Source organism: Gymnogyps californianus, chromosome 4 (assembly GCF_018139145.2).
Source record: "Gymnogyps californianus isolate 813 chromosome 4, ASM1813914v2, whole genome shotgun sequence".
Taxonomy (NCBI): Eukaryota; Metazoa; Chordata; class Aves; order Accipitriformes; family Cathartidae; genus Gymnogyps; species Gymnogyps californianus.
In genome coordinates this window covers 10,736,481-10,749,689 of record NC_059474.1, presented here as the reverse complement: position 1 = coordinate 10,749,689, position 13,209 = coordinate 10,736,481, and the positions used below count along the sequence as shown (strand labels likewise).

Genomic DNA, 13,209 nt, shown 5'->3' with positions numbered 1-13,209 from the left:
TATGAAATCTCCTTCCCTCCCAATTTTCAATTTACTAAGGAGTTTTTTTTAATTGGCTGAGAAGAAGATCGGGCGGGTTCTGCCAAGGAAAACTGGAAATCTGGCAACTGGAGATTAGCTTCTAAGGTTTTTAAGAGAACATTTAAAAGTGCAGTATAAACAAGCTAAGATGGCTTTTGCTAAATGATCAACTAAATGTGAAGACAGGGAAGTTGCTCTCTGTAAATGTTCACAGATAGCACCCACTGGAATGAGGACAGTTTCTGTCTTTCTAAGCAACTTGTAAAATCATCTGTTCATCCAGGCAGGTACCACTGAGGTGGTTCACATTTGGCTCATGCCTTACAGTCACAGCAGTTTTTCCCATCTAAACTGAAAGCTTATACCTAATGCAGTAATCTGTGTCGAACAGTGAACTCCACATTAACTCCTGACTAAATTCAGCAGTATCCATTACTATTACTGCATAACATATCAAAACACTAACATGGCTCCTCCTGCGTGAGTATGTTCCTGTGAAAACAGCATGAATAAACGTGTACAACTACTAGGTTTCACCACTAGTCAAGTAGGACCACACTAGTTTTGCAATTTTTAAATTTTTAATCTGTCAATTAGTGAAAAAACTATCAGACTACAAACAGCTCAGCAAATTCTAAGGCTAGTGAAATTAATGACATCATCAGTGCGAGTACCACTGGTATTTTGAAACTAGTGAAATAGTTACACAGTATGGATTCTGCTTAATGGACTTTCATGTATTTCTCAAAACAAGATGCATCCCTCAGAGGACTTCATCTTTCATAAAAGAAAACGGGTGGAAGGAAACAAAGGCAAAAAACTATCAACAACAGTCGTACCTATTTTGAATAACGAATACATTTTCACTTTTCTTTCTAATTCAGCCCCAAAATAATATAAACTGTCCAGTATATGTTTAAATAGTAGAGATTGCCATATATGATTCTGGGAGATTAAGACATACAACTAGAGAACATAGACTCAAAAAAATTTTTGAAACAGTAACATTACAAATTGAAGGAAGAGGAACAAACTGCCTGAAGACAAATCTAATTAGATTCCACTGAGAAGCAGATTCTAGATAAACTTATCACCAGATGCCCCATTTTAGAAGTAAATGCTGCTTACCTGTTTGTGGTGAGAAACATAACAAAGAGAAAGAGGGAGAGTGGACAAAAAACACTTGCAAATTGTGTGGTAGTAGAAAAGAGAACAGTAAATTAGTATCCAATCAAAATTTTTATTTACGGTTTTTGACATTCTTATACAAAACTCACTACTGAGCCCTGGATGGAATGGTAAAGATAAGAGCAGGAAAAAAAAGACCCTGAGAATAGAGTGCTTAAGAAATGATTACAAAATATAAAAATTCACTGAGCTAACCATTTCCCCAACCCATTTGGGTAACAATTGCAATTAGGAAAATGTTTTCAACTGACAAAAATCTCTTCCTTGCTCTGAAGAATCAAATTAATAATCTAGGAAATTAAGGAAGACATTGCTAAAAAAAAGGCTGCAGTTCACAAAGTATTTAATTTCCTGGTAACGGTGCTGAGAAGTCTCCCTTGTCATCTTTTCTTGACTCTATTCCAGACATTCAAACTACGAAGGCAGACCTCCTTCTGCAGATCAATTTAAAAAATTGCCTTGCATACACACACGCACACAGATAAAGAAAGAATCACGTAGCTTAAGCAAATAGCAACATTTTGGCAAATGTTTTTCATGGGACTCTCAAGAGCTGGAAATAAAAGCATCCATGACTTGAAGAGAGAACAGCCATTGCAACTAGAATGTACTAATCAGCATGGCTAAAGAAATCCACAGTATTTGAGCAAAGAGAGATTGCTAGTGCAATGACTGATATTCATGTAAACTTTGCAGTCTGTTAGCCATAAAGAAATTATCATACTTTAAAAAGTCTTTATTACACTATTAAACAGATATTAAAAAACAGTAAATGAACCTAAAAAATTTTCAAAACAGTACACTATATGACCAACAAAATGCTGTTTCATTCACTGTTAGCTGCCAAACTAAAACACTGAAATTTGCTACATGAACATTGAGCTGTGGGTTTTTTTAAATACAGATTGCCTACATGCCCTAGAACTATTTACTATCATATATTAAAGATTCTCTTCCAGAAACACTGTGTTGCTGAATCTATAAAAGAAAACTCTAAAAATATCTAGATATTCAAGAAAATCTAAGAAATCCTATCACAGAACAGTATTTATTAGAAACTGAAGTCCATCTGATACTTCACAAAGTGTCTTCATTTTAGGAATCTAGAAACAAACAGAAAAGCACAGAAATTTGTGAAAACAAGTTGATTAGTGAAAAGCATGTGCTACAGCAATACATCCTCTGCATTTTGCAATACAGCTACTTACAACCCTGCTACTACTGTCTATCATGGTGAAAGTACAAAGAACATATCTCTAAAAGCCTTTATCCTGTTATGATTTGGCAGATGGAGAGGAAAAACAACAAAGGATTAAAGGAATTAACACACTGATGCTCTAAAAAATCCATTCCTTTTTCTATTCTTATAACAAAGTAAAAATTATGAACTAGCGTGGGCTGAAATACCAGTTAAATGTATAATCATAAGAGAAAAAGCAGGACAATGAATGGGTCTGCGTAATTTTTTTTTTAATATATGACTGGATCGCGCCTTTTCCTTAGGCTAACAGGAAACAGCAAGTACAAATACATTCCCCTGAAACAACCATCAATCGCTGACCAAACTATAGTCTTTATTTCCCTTCAAATACAATTTTTTTTTAAATTTAATTTTTAACCTGCTTATTTGGCCTTGTGGATGAGCTACTTCCTCATCTACTTGACAAGAAAAGCATTAAAAACAAAAGTCACCAGAGGAGGACTGATATAGCAGCAGTTTGTGAATGTGTCCAAGTGAGAACCGTTTCTGTCTGGTAACAAGAAAGGTGTGCAAGTACAAATGAGAAAGTGGAAAATGTTGTACTGCATGTCCCTTCACAGAGGGAGTGAAGAAGCACATGACTCATGTTAGACTGCAAATGGAGGGACAGAAAGAACAGAAATGATCCAATACAAGGTGACTTGCACAAATCTAGTTCTTTGAAGACAGAAAGAAAAAGGATGGGCTCTTAGAAGTAATTTTAACTGATAAACAGGTTAGGCAGTAGTTCCATATAACATTATTTTCAGCAGCTGTGCTAGCTTAAGGACTTTGCATGTGCCTCTGACCACTCATGCCAGCTCCCAAACTGCAGCAGGCTACCCTCTCATCTCCACTAACAATAGTTTATGAAATGAAATAATTCTGTTTCTAACACAGATTCACAGACAGTCATGCCAACACAACTGATGATGCTCACTGCCAACTCCGGCCTGAGCATGACAGGAACTCTTTAAGTTGGTACTACCAAAGAAATGCAATGTGAAACTATGATAGTCAATACGATACTCTAACCTGGAGCTTGAGTGCACAGAAGCAAGCTGATGAAACCTAATCAATTATTCAGAACCCAAAGAAACCAAACACTTTTAGAAAACATCTTCAATTAGCTTAAAGAAATTCCCAGCTATAGCGTAAGTTGTATCATGCTCTTTCATATTCTGGCAAATGCACTTGTCAAGTATTATAACTTTTTAACGAATTGTCATATATAACCACCTGAAATTTCCATTTTGTACTACAGTCTTTTGTCTCTCTACAGTTAAACATATATTGTCCTCTCATCCAAATATCTGGATGTAACTAATAAAACAATGAGATTCCTCTCCTCTGGTACAACAGTTTTAAAGCTGGAGGAGCAGGAAGGAGGTAGCAAGGAGAGGACATTGGCAGCTCTTGGAGTACAAGATGCTAAGGAAGTGGGAGATTTTTGCTAGGTGTTCAAGCATCCTTGACAATGACAAAATACAGGGAGCTGGCAGCAGGAATCCAGAAAGGGGAAAAAAGGAGAAAGAAAAACTGTGAGGCTTAGGCCAGCTTTACAACATCTAGCAAATTTAATCTTTTCATGGAAAACACATTACAGTTTGTGACCTTGAGGGGAAACTAAAGGGGCTGAATCTTATGGGACAGAGATTTTGGCTGCTGTGTGGAAAAGCAGGAAGAGGGAAAGGTAAAATATAAGAAGGGGAACTAATCTAAAAAGTTAAAAAAAACACTAACAAGCCTGATCATCTACATTTACAAAAGGATGCTTTCAAATGCTTTCAAAACTGTTTCACAATGAAAGCTAATCTCACAAGATTCACAGGCACGTGAGTGAAATAATTTTTTAAAATGTTTGAGGAAAAAAGCATAAGAAAGTAATTGAATGTCATGAACAAAGTTATAAGAGCTCTAAAGCAAAAATATCATTACTGGTATGTAGTAATTTTGATAGAAATTGTTTCCTCCTCCTGTTCAAGTGGAACAAGTATACTATCCTCTGTCCTGACCATTTAAGATAATACATGCTAGAATGGTCACATAGGACCGCTTGCCAGCTGGATTAGAAAAATTCACCAGAGCAACAGTTTGGGGAGTCTTCTACAATCCAGCTAAACCACGCTTGCAACAGAAACAACCATCACTACCCAGACAGCAACTGGCCATCCTGCTCCAGAGAGTCAATTCCCCAGGTAAGCATCTCCCTATACTAAAACGTCCAATAAGTTAGATTCTTTTAACAAAAACTCTGTCTATGAGTGTCTGTACAACAAGTGTCAATTTGAGCACTGATTTCTGATTAATTGCCTCTAAAAAGCTTGTAACAAAAGGAGGGTGCTTGTATTGGCAGATTTTATTGCAAAAAAAAAAGGAACAGCACCATTTAAAAGGCCTCAATTTAAGGAGCTCAACTAATACAGAATTTGCTACGTTCTATGTGTCACAGAGCTTAATCATATTAACTATAAAATCATCAAATTTTAATTTGTCCTACTCTTATTTCCAGCTATTGAAGCTTTTAAAAACTCTCACTGTTTTTAGGTTTGCCTCTATGACTTTGTATGGTAAAGTGCATAATAGTTCGGAACCCAGATATACAGATCATATAATTTGAAACTTCCGTGGATATTCAAAACATGTCAAATTTAGTCTCAGATGTTAAACAGCAGAAGGGTCAGTCTGGAGCGGGAGTTCATCTTTACAAAAAATGCAAGTTTAAGACTTCAGAAAGAAAGCTCCTAATTTAGACCCTTCTGAAAAGGGATGGGAAACAGGGATGCCACAGTAATGCCAATATAGTCCGTGCACAAAATCTCAAAAAATACTGAAAGTCTTGGAGGATCATAGAACAAAGTAGTTCTATGCATAAGTAGTTCTAGTGCGTAAGAATAGCAATCCAGCTGCCATTAATTCTGCTTTATAAACAGCTGGGGTGGAACAATTTAAGCTAGTGAGCAAACAGAATTGTAGAGAAAAGGGAAAAAAACATGTAATTATACAACAAAAAACAAATATGGGAACCACACAGCTTTGCCAACATTGTCTTTGCATCTAAAATATCTGCCTTTCAGTTAGTTCACCATCCAGTTACCAACATTAAAAGCTGCAATTCTTGGATTTGAAGCAAATTAGAAATTTTCACCGAAAAAACCTATTCCATTTTTAACTTGAACAGCATATCTTTTTCAGTAATACTTGCTTTGGAAACAAAGACAACTCTGAAGTAGTTACAGTTAAACTTCTGATCAAAACACAGTAACAATAATAGTAACCCAGAAAATATATTAGCAAGGAAAGATGCATTAGTGAACCCCACAGTATTGCTTACCTGTCTTCTCTCTTCTATGTTTTTACAATATTTTCAGCAGCTTAACTCATGAAGGTTACAAAGCAGTTGATACATTTTTTGGTTTAAAAAAAAAGTATTTGCAATACTATTGTCCAGTGAGTCTCAGACAATGAGATTATCTGTTTTTTCTTCCTCTAATATCTACAAACAGGATCTGTTTACAAATTCACACTCTTCATGAGCACAAACAATAACAGGGTCAATAGCAGTCTTACAACAAATGTGAAGCAGAAAAGGGTTTCTAAAAATTAATACCCAAAATTTTAAAAGGCTTTTTAATTACTTTTTAATAGATTTGTCATATTCACTTGGAATAAACCTAGTACCTAAATACTAGTTATTAAGCTCAGGTTGTAAAACCTCTTGTGATCTTAAATGTTATACTTGCCTCCACAATATTAAAACGGACTGTCTTTTAAAAAAAAAGAACGGTGAGAGGTCAGTGCCTCGGATTCTGTCCTCTTGGAGAGAAAACTCAAAGACTAAACTGACTGTTACGAAGCTTTCCAGTCGAAAAAGGAGTATTTTCCCAGTAAAACTTAATTTAAAACAGTAATGCGTAGACATATTTTTGGCCAGGCGCTAGCCCAAAAACAGAGAGTGAGGGTTGAACAAAATCAAATGTATTATATTAATTTAGTCTAGAGGGAAAGGAATGCTTCCCTGTTCAGCAATTTCTCAAGTCCCTTGCCAATCCTAACATCCCCTGATGTTTTCATATTGCTTATGGTGCTTTTCTTTTGCATAACCCAAAATCATGAAAAAGGGTGAGTAGGTAAGTGATTGGAACTTAGTGGAATGCTGAAGAAGGTGGAAATAACAATGCAACAGCAAAGGTAGTACAGTGCAAAAGGAATAACAAACAAAAAAGCAGGAATTATTCCATTCCCACTGAAACCTTAACCAGACTCTTCATCTGCTAGTCTCATGAGACCACACACCCCCACCTACTATCAGTCTTATAGCAATTCAGAAGTTTCTTGCCACCAGAATCTTCCTTAGTCGTTCTGAGATTGAAAGCCACCTTACCTTCCATGATCTGCCTTTTCAGTGAATTTCAGCAACATCATCAGGCTTCTCACTACTTGTTTTAGTCTAAGGCCTACAGAATTCAAGGACGCCTCCCAAAAAATCTCATAAGATCCTTCAATAGAAATCTGTTCACATGAAACTTTTAAGAAACACGGAAAACCTGAAGTTCAGTACAGGAAATAATTTTAGAGGTGCATAGGGCCAGAGATACCTTCCAGTAAATCTCAGTCAGAAGAGGTGGAATAGAACCAAATTTTCCCTGATTTAGTTCTCTTCTTCCCACGTACAACAACCATTTTAAAAGCCAAAGATTAAAAAACAAAAAATACAGCAACTGTGAAAGTATGAGTTCAGTAATTTAGGGATAAATTCCTTACAACATTTTAAGCAAAACAAAAGACCTCATGCTATCCAGTAACATTTAATCAAATTAGGAGTTTTTAATTTTTTTCAACTATTCACACTTATATTGAACTTTAAAATGCTTTGTAGCAGTGTAAAGAATATTAATATTTAAAGTGTTTTTGCCAATTATTACAAAATTAACCACAGTTCTAATTTGTGAGCTGAAAACATCATCATTAAAGGGAAAACAACACTAAAGGGAAAACAAAGCTCTGAAAACATGTTTACTTCCTTGTAACCTGAAGTCTGAAACACCATACCTATTCCTACCCACAAGAAACACTTCCTAGGTCCAGTTCTGAAAGTGCAATTTTAAATTGATATGTTCACTAGCACTTTCTCACATCTGCTCTTATGTTCTGTACAATCCACAAATGTTTTATCAGAGCAGCTATAAAATCAGGAAAGAGTTTATGCCCCTCTTACTCCCCAGTAGCACTGTATATATAGTACAGCATATTTTCCTGAATTACATGCTGTGATCATCACTGTTTAGCTGCACAGCAGTTCTGCTAGATCAGAACTGCATCCAGGAACTCACGTTCTTTCCCCAGTGTGTAATGAAAGCTCCAAGGAAGATGGTACATAATATAGATGTGCAGAGTCCATCACAAAAAACTATAGCTTTGGTAACCTTTTCTCCCTCTAGTGGCTTCTGCACATTCCCACTTGTAGGATATATTACCCTTCAGTATTAATGTAAAAGACAAAAAAACCCCACCTTAATTAAAAAGCAATTTAAGGACCGCTCTATCAAATGAAGCATTAGACTCAGCCACTAGGTTGTAAAAATATGAATGTAATCCCATGTGGCCACTTTATATACTTTATTCCATGACTGGAATGTGTCTGAGCATGCTGTGTAAAATCAGTCCTTACCACTTAAAAAGGTCACAGGAAGCTGAGGACATATAGTTTTCTAGAACGCAACATCTAACCCATCTGAATAATGTTTTGGAATAGACAGTCTTATCTCTTCACACAAAGCAAAAAGAGAGTCTGAATTTCTGAATATCATTCTCTTATGAAAGCAAATCGGTGCTCTAATATGCAAAAACATAGATTTTCCCTATTTCTGCAGTACCTAAAGAAGTACAGAGGTATGTTCATCAATAATGACATCCCCTGACTATTTTCATTAAAGATTTAAGATGAGAACATAGTACTACTTCATCGTTATGAACTACTCTGAATAATGCTAAGTGCTTGCAACTCATGCTTGCAAATGATTTCAAGACTTTCATGAGCTTTTCTCATCAGTTTTAATAGCCTTCAATAATACTGAAAACCAAAATTAAAATGCAAAAGAGGTTCTATAGCCTTAATGAGGAGACTAAATGCTAAAGCCATGTAGGAACATTTTAAATGTGTCTTGCAAACAAATGTGTTATTAATCAAAGAACAGAATGCCTATTTTATTAGTAAATAGACTTAAAAGGGAAGATTGAGATATTTAGTGTTGGAACATATATGCTGGTATATGCTGATCTAAGTGATACAGTAGGTGAAATATTATTACTGTTTACCCACATATAGAAAATCTTTCATCCTAAAGTGCGTAATTTTCTATGACATTTTCATTAATATATTCTTGACTTCCATGAAATAAATGTTTCAAACATTTCAGAAATAATTTTTTTAGTTTTAAATCTCTGGGAAAAAAATCTAATCCATATTACTATTGTGGACAACACTGCAGACACAAACTTGTTCCAGAGACCCTGAAAGAATTTCAACAGCATCCCATGGAGCTGGTCCAGTTCCCAAAGAGCACTTGGGACCAACATCCATAATGCATGTTCACCAGGTGCTGCATATAAAGAGGCCTTTTCCTTGGTGCATCAGCAAAGAGATCATGAAGCATGTAGTCTTCAGGGTAGCAGACAGAATTGCTTGTTAGGTAGTTTGGGTGGGCAAGGTTTACAAATTAAGTGTTTCTGTTCGCATAATTTCTATTTGGTTTTTGAAAAGTGTGAATCACCTGATATTTAAGACCACTTGAAATTTAATACATTATTGTGGGTCTCAAAAACATTGCTGCCTGCAGCAGTCACTTCACCTTAAAAATACACTAGTGTATAACTACTATATATACTAGTTTATTTTTTTTATTTTCAGCACAAAAAGTGTACAAAAGAACATATGTGAAATTTGTTGGCTTCACAGTGCAAGGAAAGCAATAAAAAATAACTTCTCTTTCCACACCAAAACATTCTGAAGTTCTGCATTCTAATCCCCGAAAAGCCTATGCCTGAGTGTCATACCAATGCAAAGATTTTGTTTATAACAGTATGAAACAACTAATGAATCTCTACTGTCATCCACTTGAGCAGCAGTTGGATATTTTTAATCAGGTGAAAAAAAAAATTTTTTTCAAAAACAGATTTGGATAGCATGATGGACACTTGAATCAATCATATAAGCAATACTTCCTCATGGAAGGACAATGCTTCTTGAAGACTAATTTGGAGTATAAGGTTCTGTCTTTCTCTGGAGTCAGCAAATGTTTTAGATACAACTCTGCTACTAACTCTTTTAGTGTAGGACCAATGACCTCCACTTTACTAGAATCCCAGTTATCAACAACAGACTCCCATGAGATTAGTTGCCTCAATAGCAAAACGTGTATGCGACAAAGGGAACGGTATGTAATTATGTTGGATACCCCCCCACACTTTTTTTTTAAATCTTCTCACTTTGGTTTATAGAAGCCTAATAGTAGACAAAACAAGTAGATGAAGCAGTAATTTGGAGTAAAATTTGAATTACAGCTTACTGGCAGAATGTTAGATTTGTGACCTAATAGTGGACACTATAATCACCACTAAAGACTATCCTTTGATGTAGGTTTAACGCTACTTGTATTGAGAGGTTTGCTGGAATGAATTTTTATAATAAAATTGTCTTATTCAGTTAAAGTTAAAAGTGTGTAACACAAGTTTTTGACTAATGATTAGACTACATCTCTATAAAAATAGATACCACTAAAATAATAACATTTGCAAGCCAGCCTTCTATAAAAAAGGAACCAGACTGAAGATCCAGACTGCTTCCATTCTTTTGCTGCTGGAGGTCAGAAGGAACTGAAGTTGCTAGAATGTCATGTCTCCTTTTATTGCAATGCCACTGCAACATTTGGAAACAATGAAGAGCCAAGAAGAAATGTGAGAAAGCTCTAACAGACAACACTTCCAGCAGAAGTACAATTCCAGAGCTGCACTCAATTAAACAGGAATATGCAAAGCCTCTGCAAAGGAGAAAGAACCATATTATTTTCTTCATCTGAAATTTTGTAAATGATATAATACATGTTTAAATTTTAGTATGCAAATATCATGGTGTAAAAATACCATAAGCTGTTAGGTTTGGGGTTTTTTTGGTTTTTTAGGAACCAGTATCAACATATTCTTACCTTTTTATCTTCTTTAGACTTCCTAATACTGTGCGGAGGGCCAAATTTGTTCTGCATGCAAAACATCTTCTTAGACCATTCATTTTTATGAGATTTTAACTGCGGCTGACCAAAGCTGCCATCAACTCTGTATCTGTCAGCCGGAATCTTGTTCATTGGCGGGGGAAGAGTTCCACAGTTAACACTTGACCAGCCATCCGTAGAATCAGTGTACGACTCCTGGTCACTAGCATTTCCATGCTGCCATTCTTGTAAAACATGCACAGGCAACCACCTTTGATTGCCTATGCCTGCAGCATTTTTCTTTGATGGGGGTACTGAATTTCGGGAGGAAACCAAAGGAACTTCAATACGAGCAGAAGGACTTAAGTGTTTGCTTACATTTTGGGACTTATCATTCTGAATTACTTCTAAAGGAATGTTTCCTTCTTGTTCATGACAGAAGCCATTCCAATGGGAAGCAGGCTGATTTTGTCCCCTTCCTACTGGATTTTCCCATATGCTGTTAGGAATGTGTTTACTCGGATTGCTCCCTAAGTCAACCACCAGAACTCTGTTATTCTTTTCTTCTTGGTTAAAATTTCCAATTCCACTATCACTGTTACTGCTTGTACTATTATTCTGATGAGCATCTGCATCACCATCAAGAAAAGCCCTCGCACGCATTCCTTCAATCAATTCCCCCATATCCCTATACAGGACAGAAATAAACTGAAGAACAGGTAGAGACGATGTTGGAAACTCTAGACAGCCATTTGTGTCTGGATCTGCTGTACATTCCAGTCCAAAACGTCTTGCTATGCCCTGGTGAATTTTATGGTGAAATAATTCAGGATCCACCATAAAAACATGGCAAGATGTCCTCAGAACCCCTTCATCTTCCTGAGCCAAGCTTGCATCATCATTTGTCTGCATTGTCACTAGTCCAAAGAATCTTCTGTCATCCGGGCAGACAGCACTGAATGCCAGTTTCTCTGCAGGATATTCTGCCACTACACCTGATTTGTCACTGCAGAGCTGAATACAGTCATGCATTATCTTCATCATCACTAGTGAATGGATTTTTTGTTCTGCCCGCAGACGTCTCATGCATCCACGAATAGCCTGCAAACTCTCATTTTCCAAATTCGAGGTTGTTGAAGGAAGTTCAATTGAGCCTAGGTAACCGACAATCATGGCAACATTTAAAATGCTTGCATCTAATCCAAAGTCTTCTGCGCTCTCCAGTCCAATTCTAAAAACTGAATCATCATTCAGGACTTTGGATATTTCTTCCTTTGACAGTAGGTTTGGATTGCTTACACTTTCATTGCCAGTTTCAAATTTAATAGCAGCAGAAATTGAAAATGATCTTTGTTTTGGTGCGGAATTATCTGAGTTACCAGCACAAAGCGTAGGATTCTCAAAGATCATGTTGAAAATGCCACCAGACTGCATTTCTTCAACAACTTTCTCTGCTCTGTTTATACCCAGAGCTTTAGAGTCAGGTTTGGGTTTCAGCCACCCCTTCCCATCATAAAAACCAACTTCTTCATCACTTGAACATGAATCTATATGACTGATCCCTTCAGCAATGACCATGTGCAGGACTCCAGAACATTTTCCTATAAGTTTCACTACATCTTCATGAGAGGCTTTTTTCACATTGATTTCATTAACTGCAAATATCTGATCTCCTGCTTTAAGTCCAACATAATCTGCAGGGCTTCCTTTCATAACACAACTAAGAACACAAGGAGCTTGTCCAGAAAGGGTAAACCCATAACCTGCTCTTCCTCTAGCAACTTCCACGCTTCTTATCCGAGGAGGAGCATGCATGTTGAGTCGACGTTTGACCGTTTCCCCTGGTCGATACATTTTGGGTTTTTTTCCTGAAATAGGAAAACTTTTAATTGGTCCAGTTTTTTGTCATGTTTCAAGAGTATCACTCCTTCATCTGATGAAGTTCTGAAGAAAGAAAGAAAAAAGGAAAAGACGTTTTAATTCTCAATCATATTTCAGGTTTTTTAGTACCCAGTATTCCCTTTACTGTTCAGAAATATTGCTAGTGAACTCTACCAAAAACCATTGCTAGAGAATTAACACAACGCTCAAAACAATTTGAAAAGAACAGGTACCACAATCTTAATTTTACTGATGAGAAAGCAGTAGCAAATGCAAATAAAGTGGCTGTCCAAAATGACAAAGTAACTGAATGGCAAAGCAAAGAACAGAATCTAAGTCTTCTGATGTACAGCCAGTGTTTTTACAGTACAGCATGTTACATCTTCCCCAACTCCACCACGTTACCTACTATTCAGTTAAATTCTGGCTTACTGCACCATTGCAATACCACATTTTACAGCACGGTGAAAATCCTGGATGAAGCTTATCTATCCTTTCCCAGCAACATAAAAATTAGAGCTCAAGTGTACCTACTCAGCTATAGCCCACCCCCCTTTATACTCAATGTACAGAAACATGTACCGAACGTATCCATGTAAAACAGGTTAGAGAAATTACCTCTATAGTTGCCTGTATCTCTCCACTGACTGACTGTAAAGGCAGTTTAAAATA

At 36.4% G+C, this 13,209-nt stretch overlaps 1 protein-coding gene across 4 annotated transcripts in view; it reads right to left on the bottom strand.

Moving 5' to 3' along the window:
• Nucleotides 1-12,570, bottom strand: part of RGS12 (regulator of G protein signaling 12) — a 79,893-nt gene extending 67,323 nt beyond the window's left edge. For all 4 annotated transcript variants that reach the window (XM_050896441.1, XM_050896439.1, XM_050896440.1 and 1 more), the window contains exon 1: nucleotides 10,654-12,570. In XM_050896441.1, the coding sequence (XP_050752398.1) occupies nucleotides 10,654-12,510 (1,857 nt within the window). In that variant the 5' untranslated portion in view covers nucleotides 12,511-12,570. The remainder of the gene's footprint in view (nucleotides 1-10,653) is intronic.
• Between the last annotated feature and the right edge of the window lie 639 nt (nucleotides 12,571-13,209).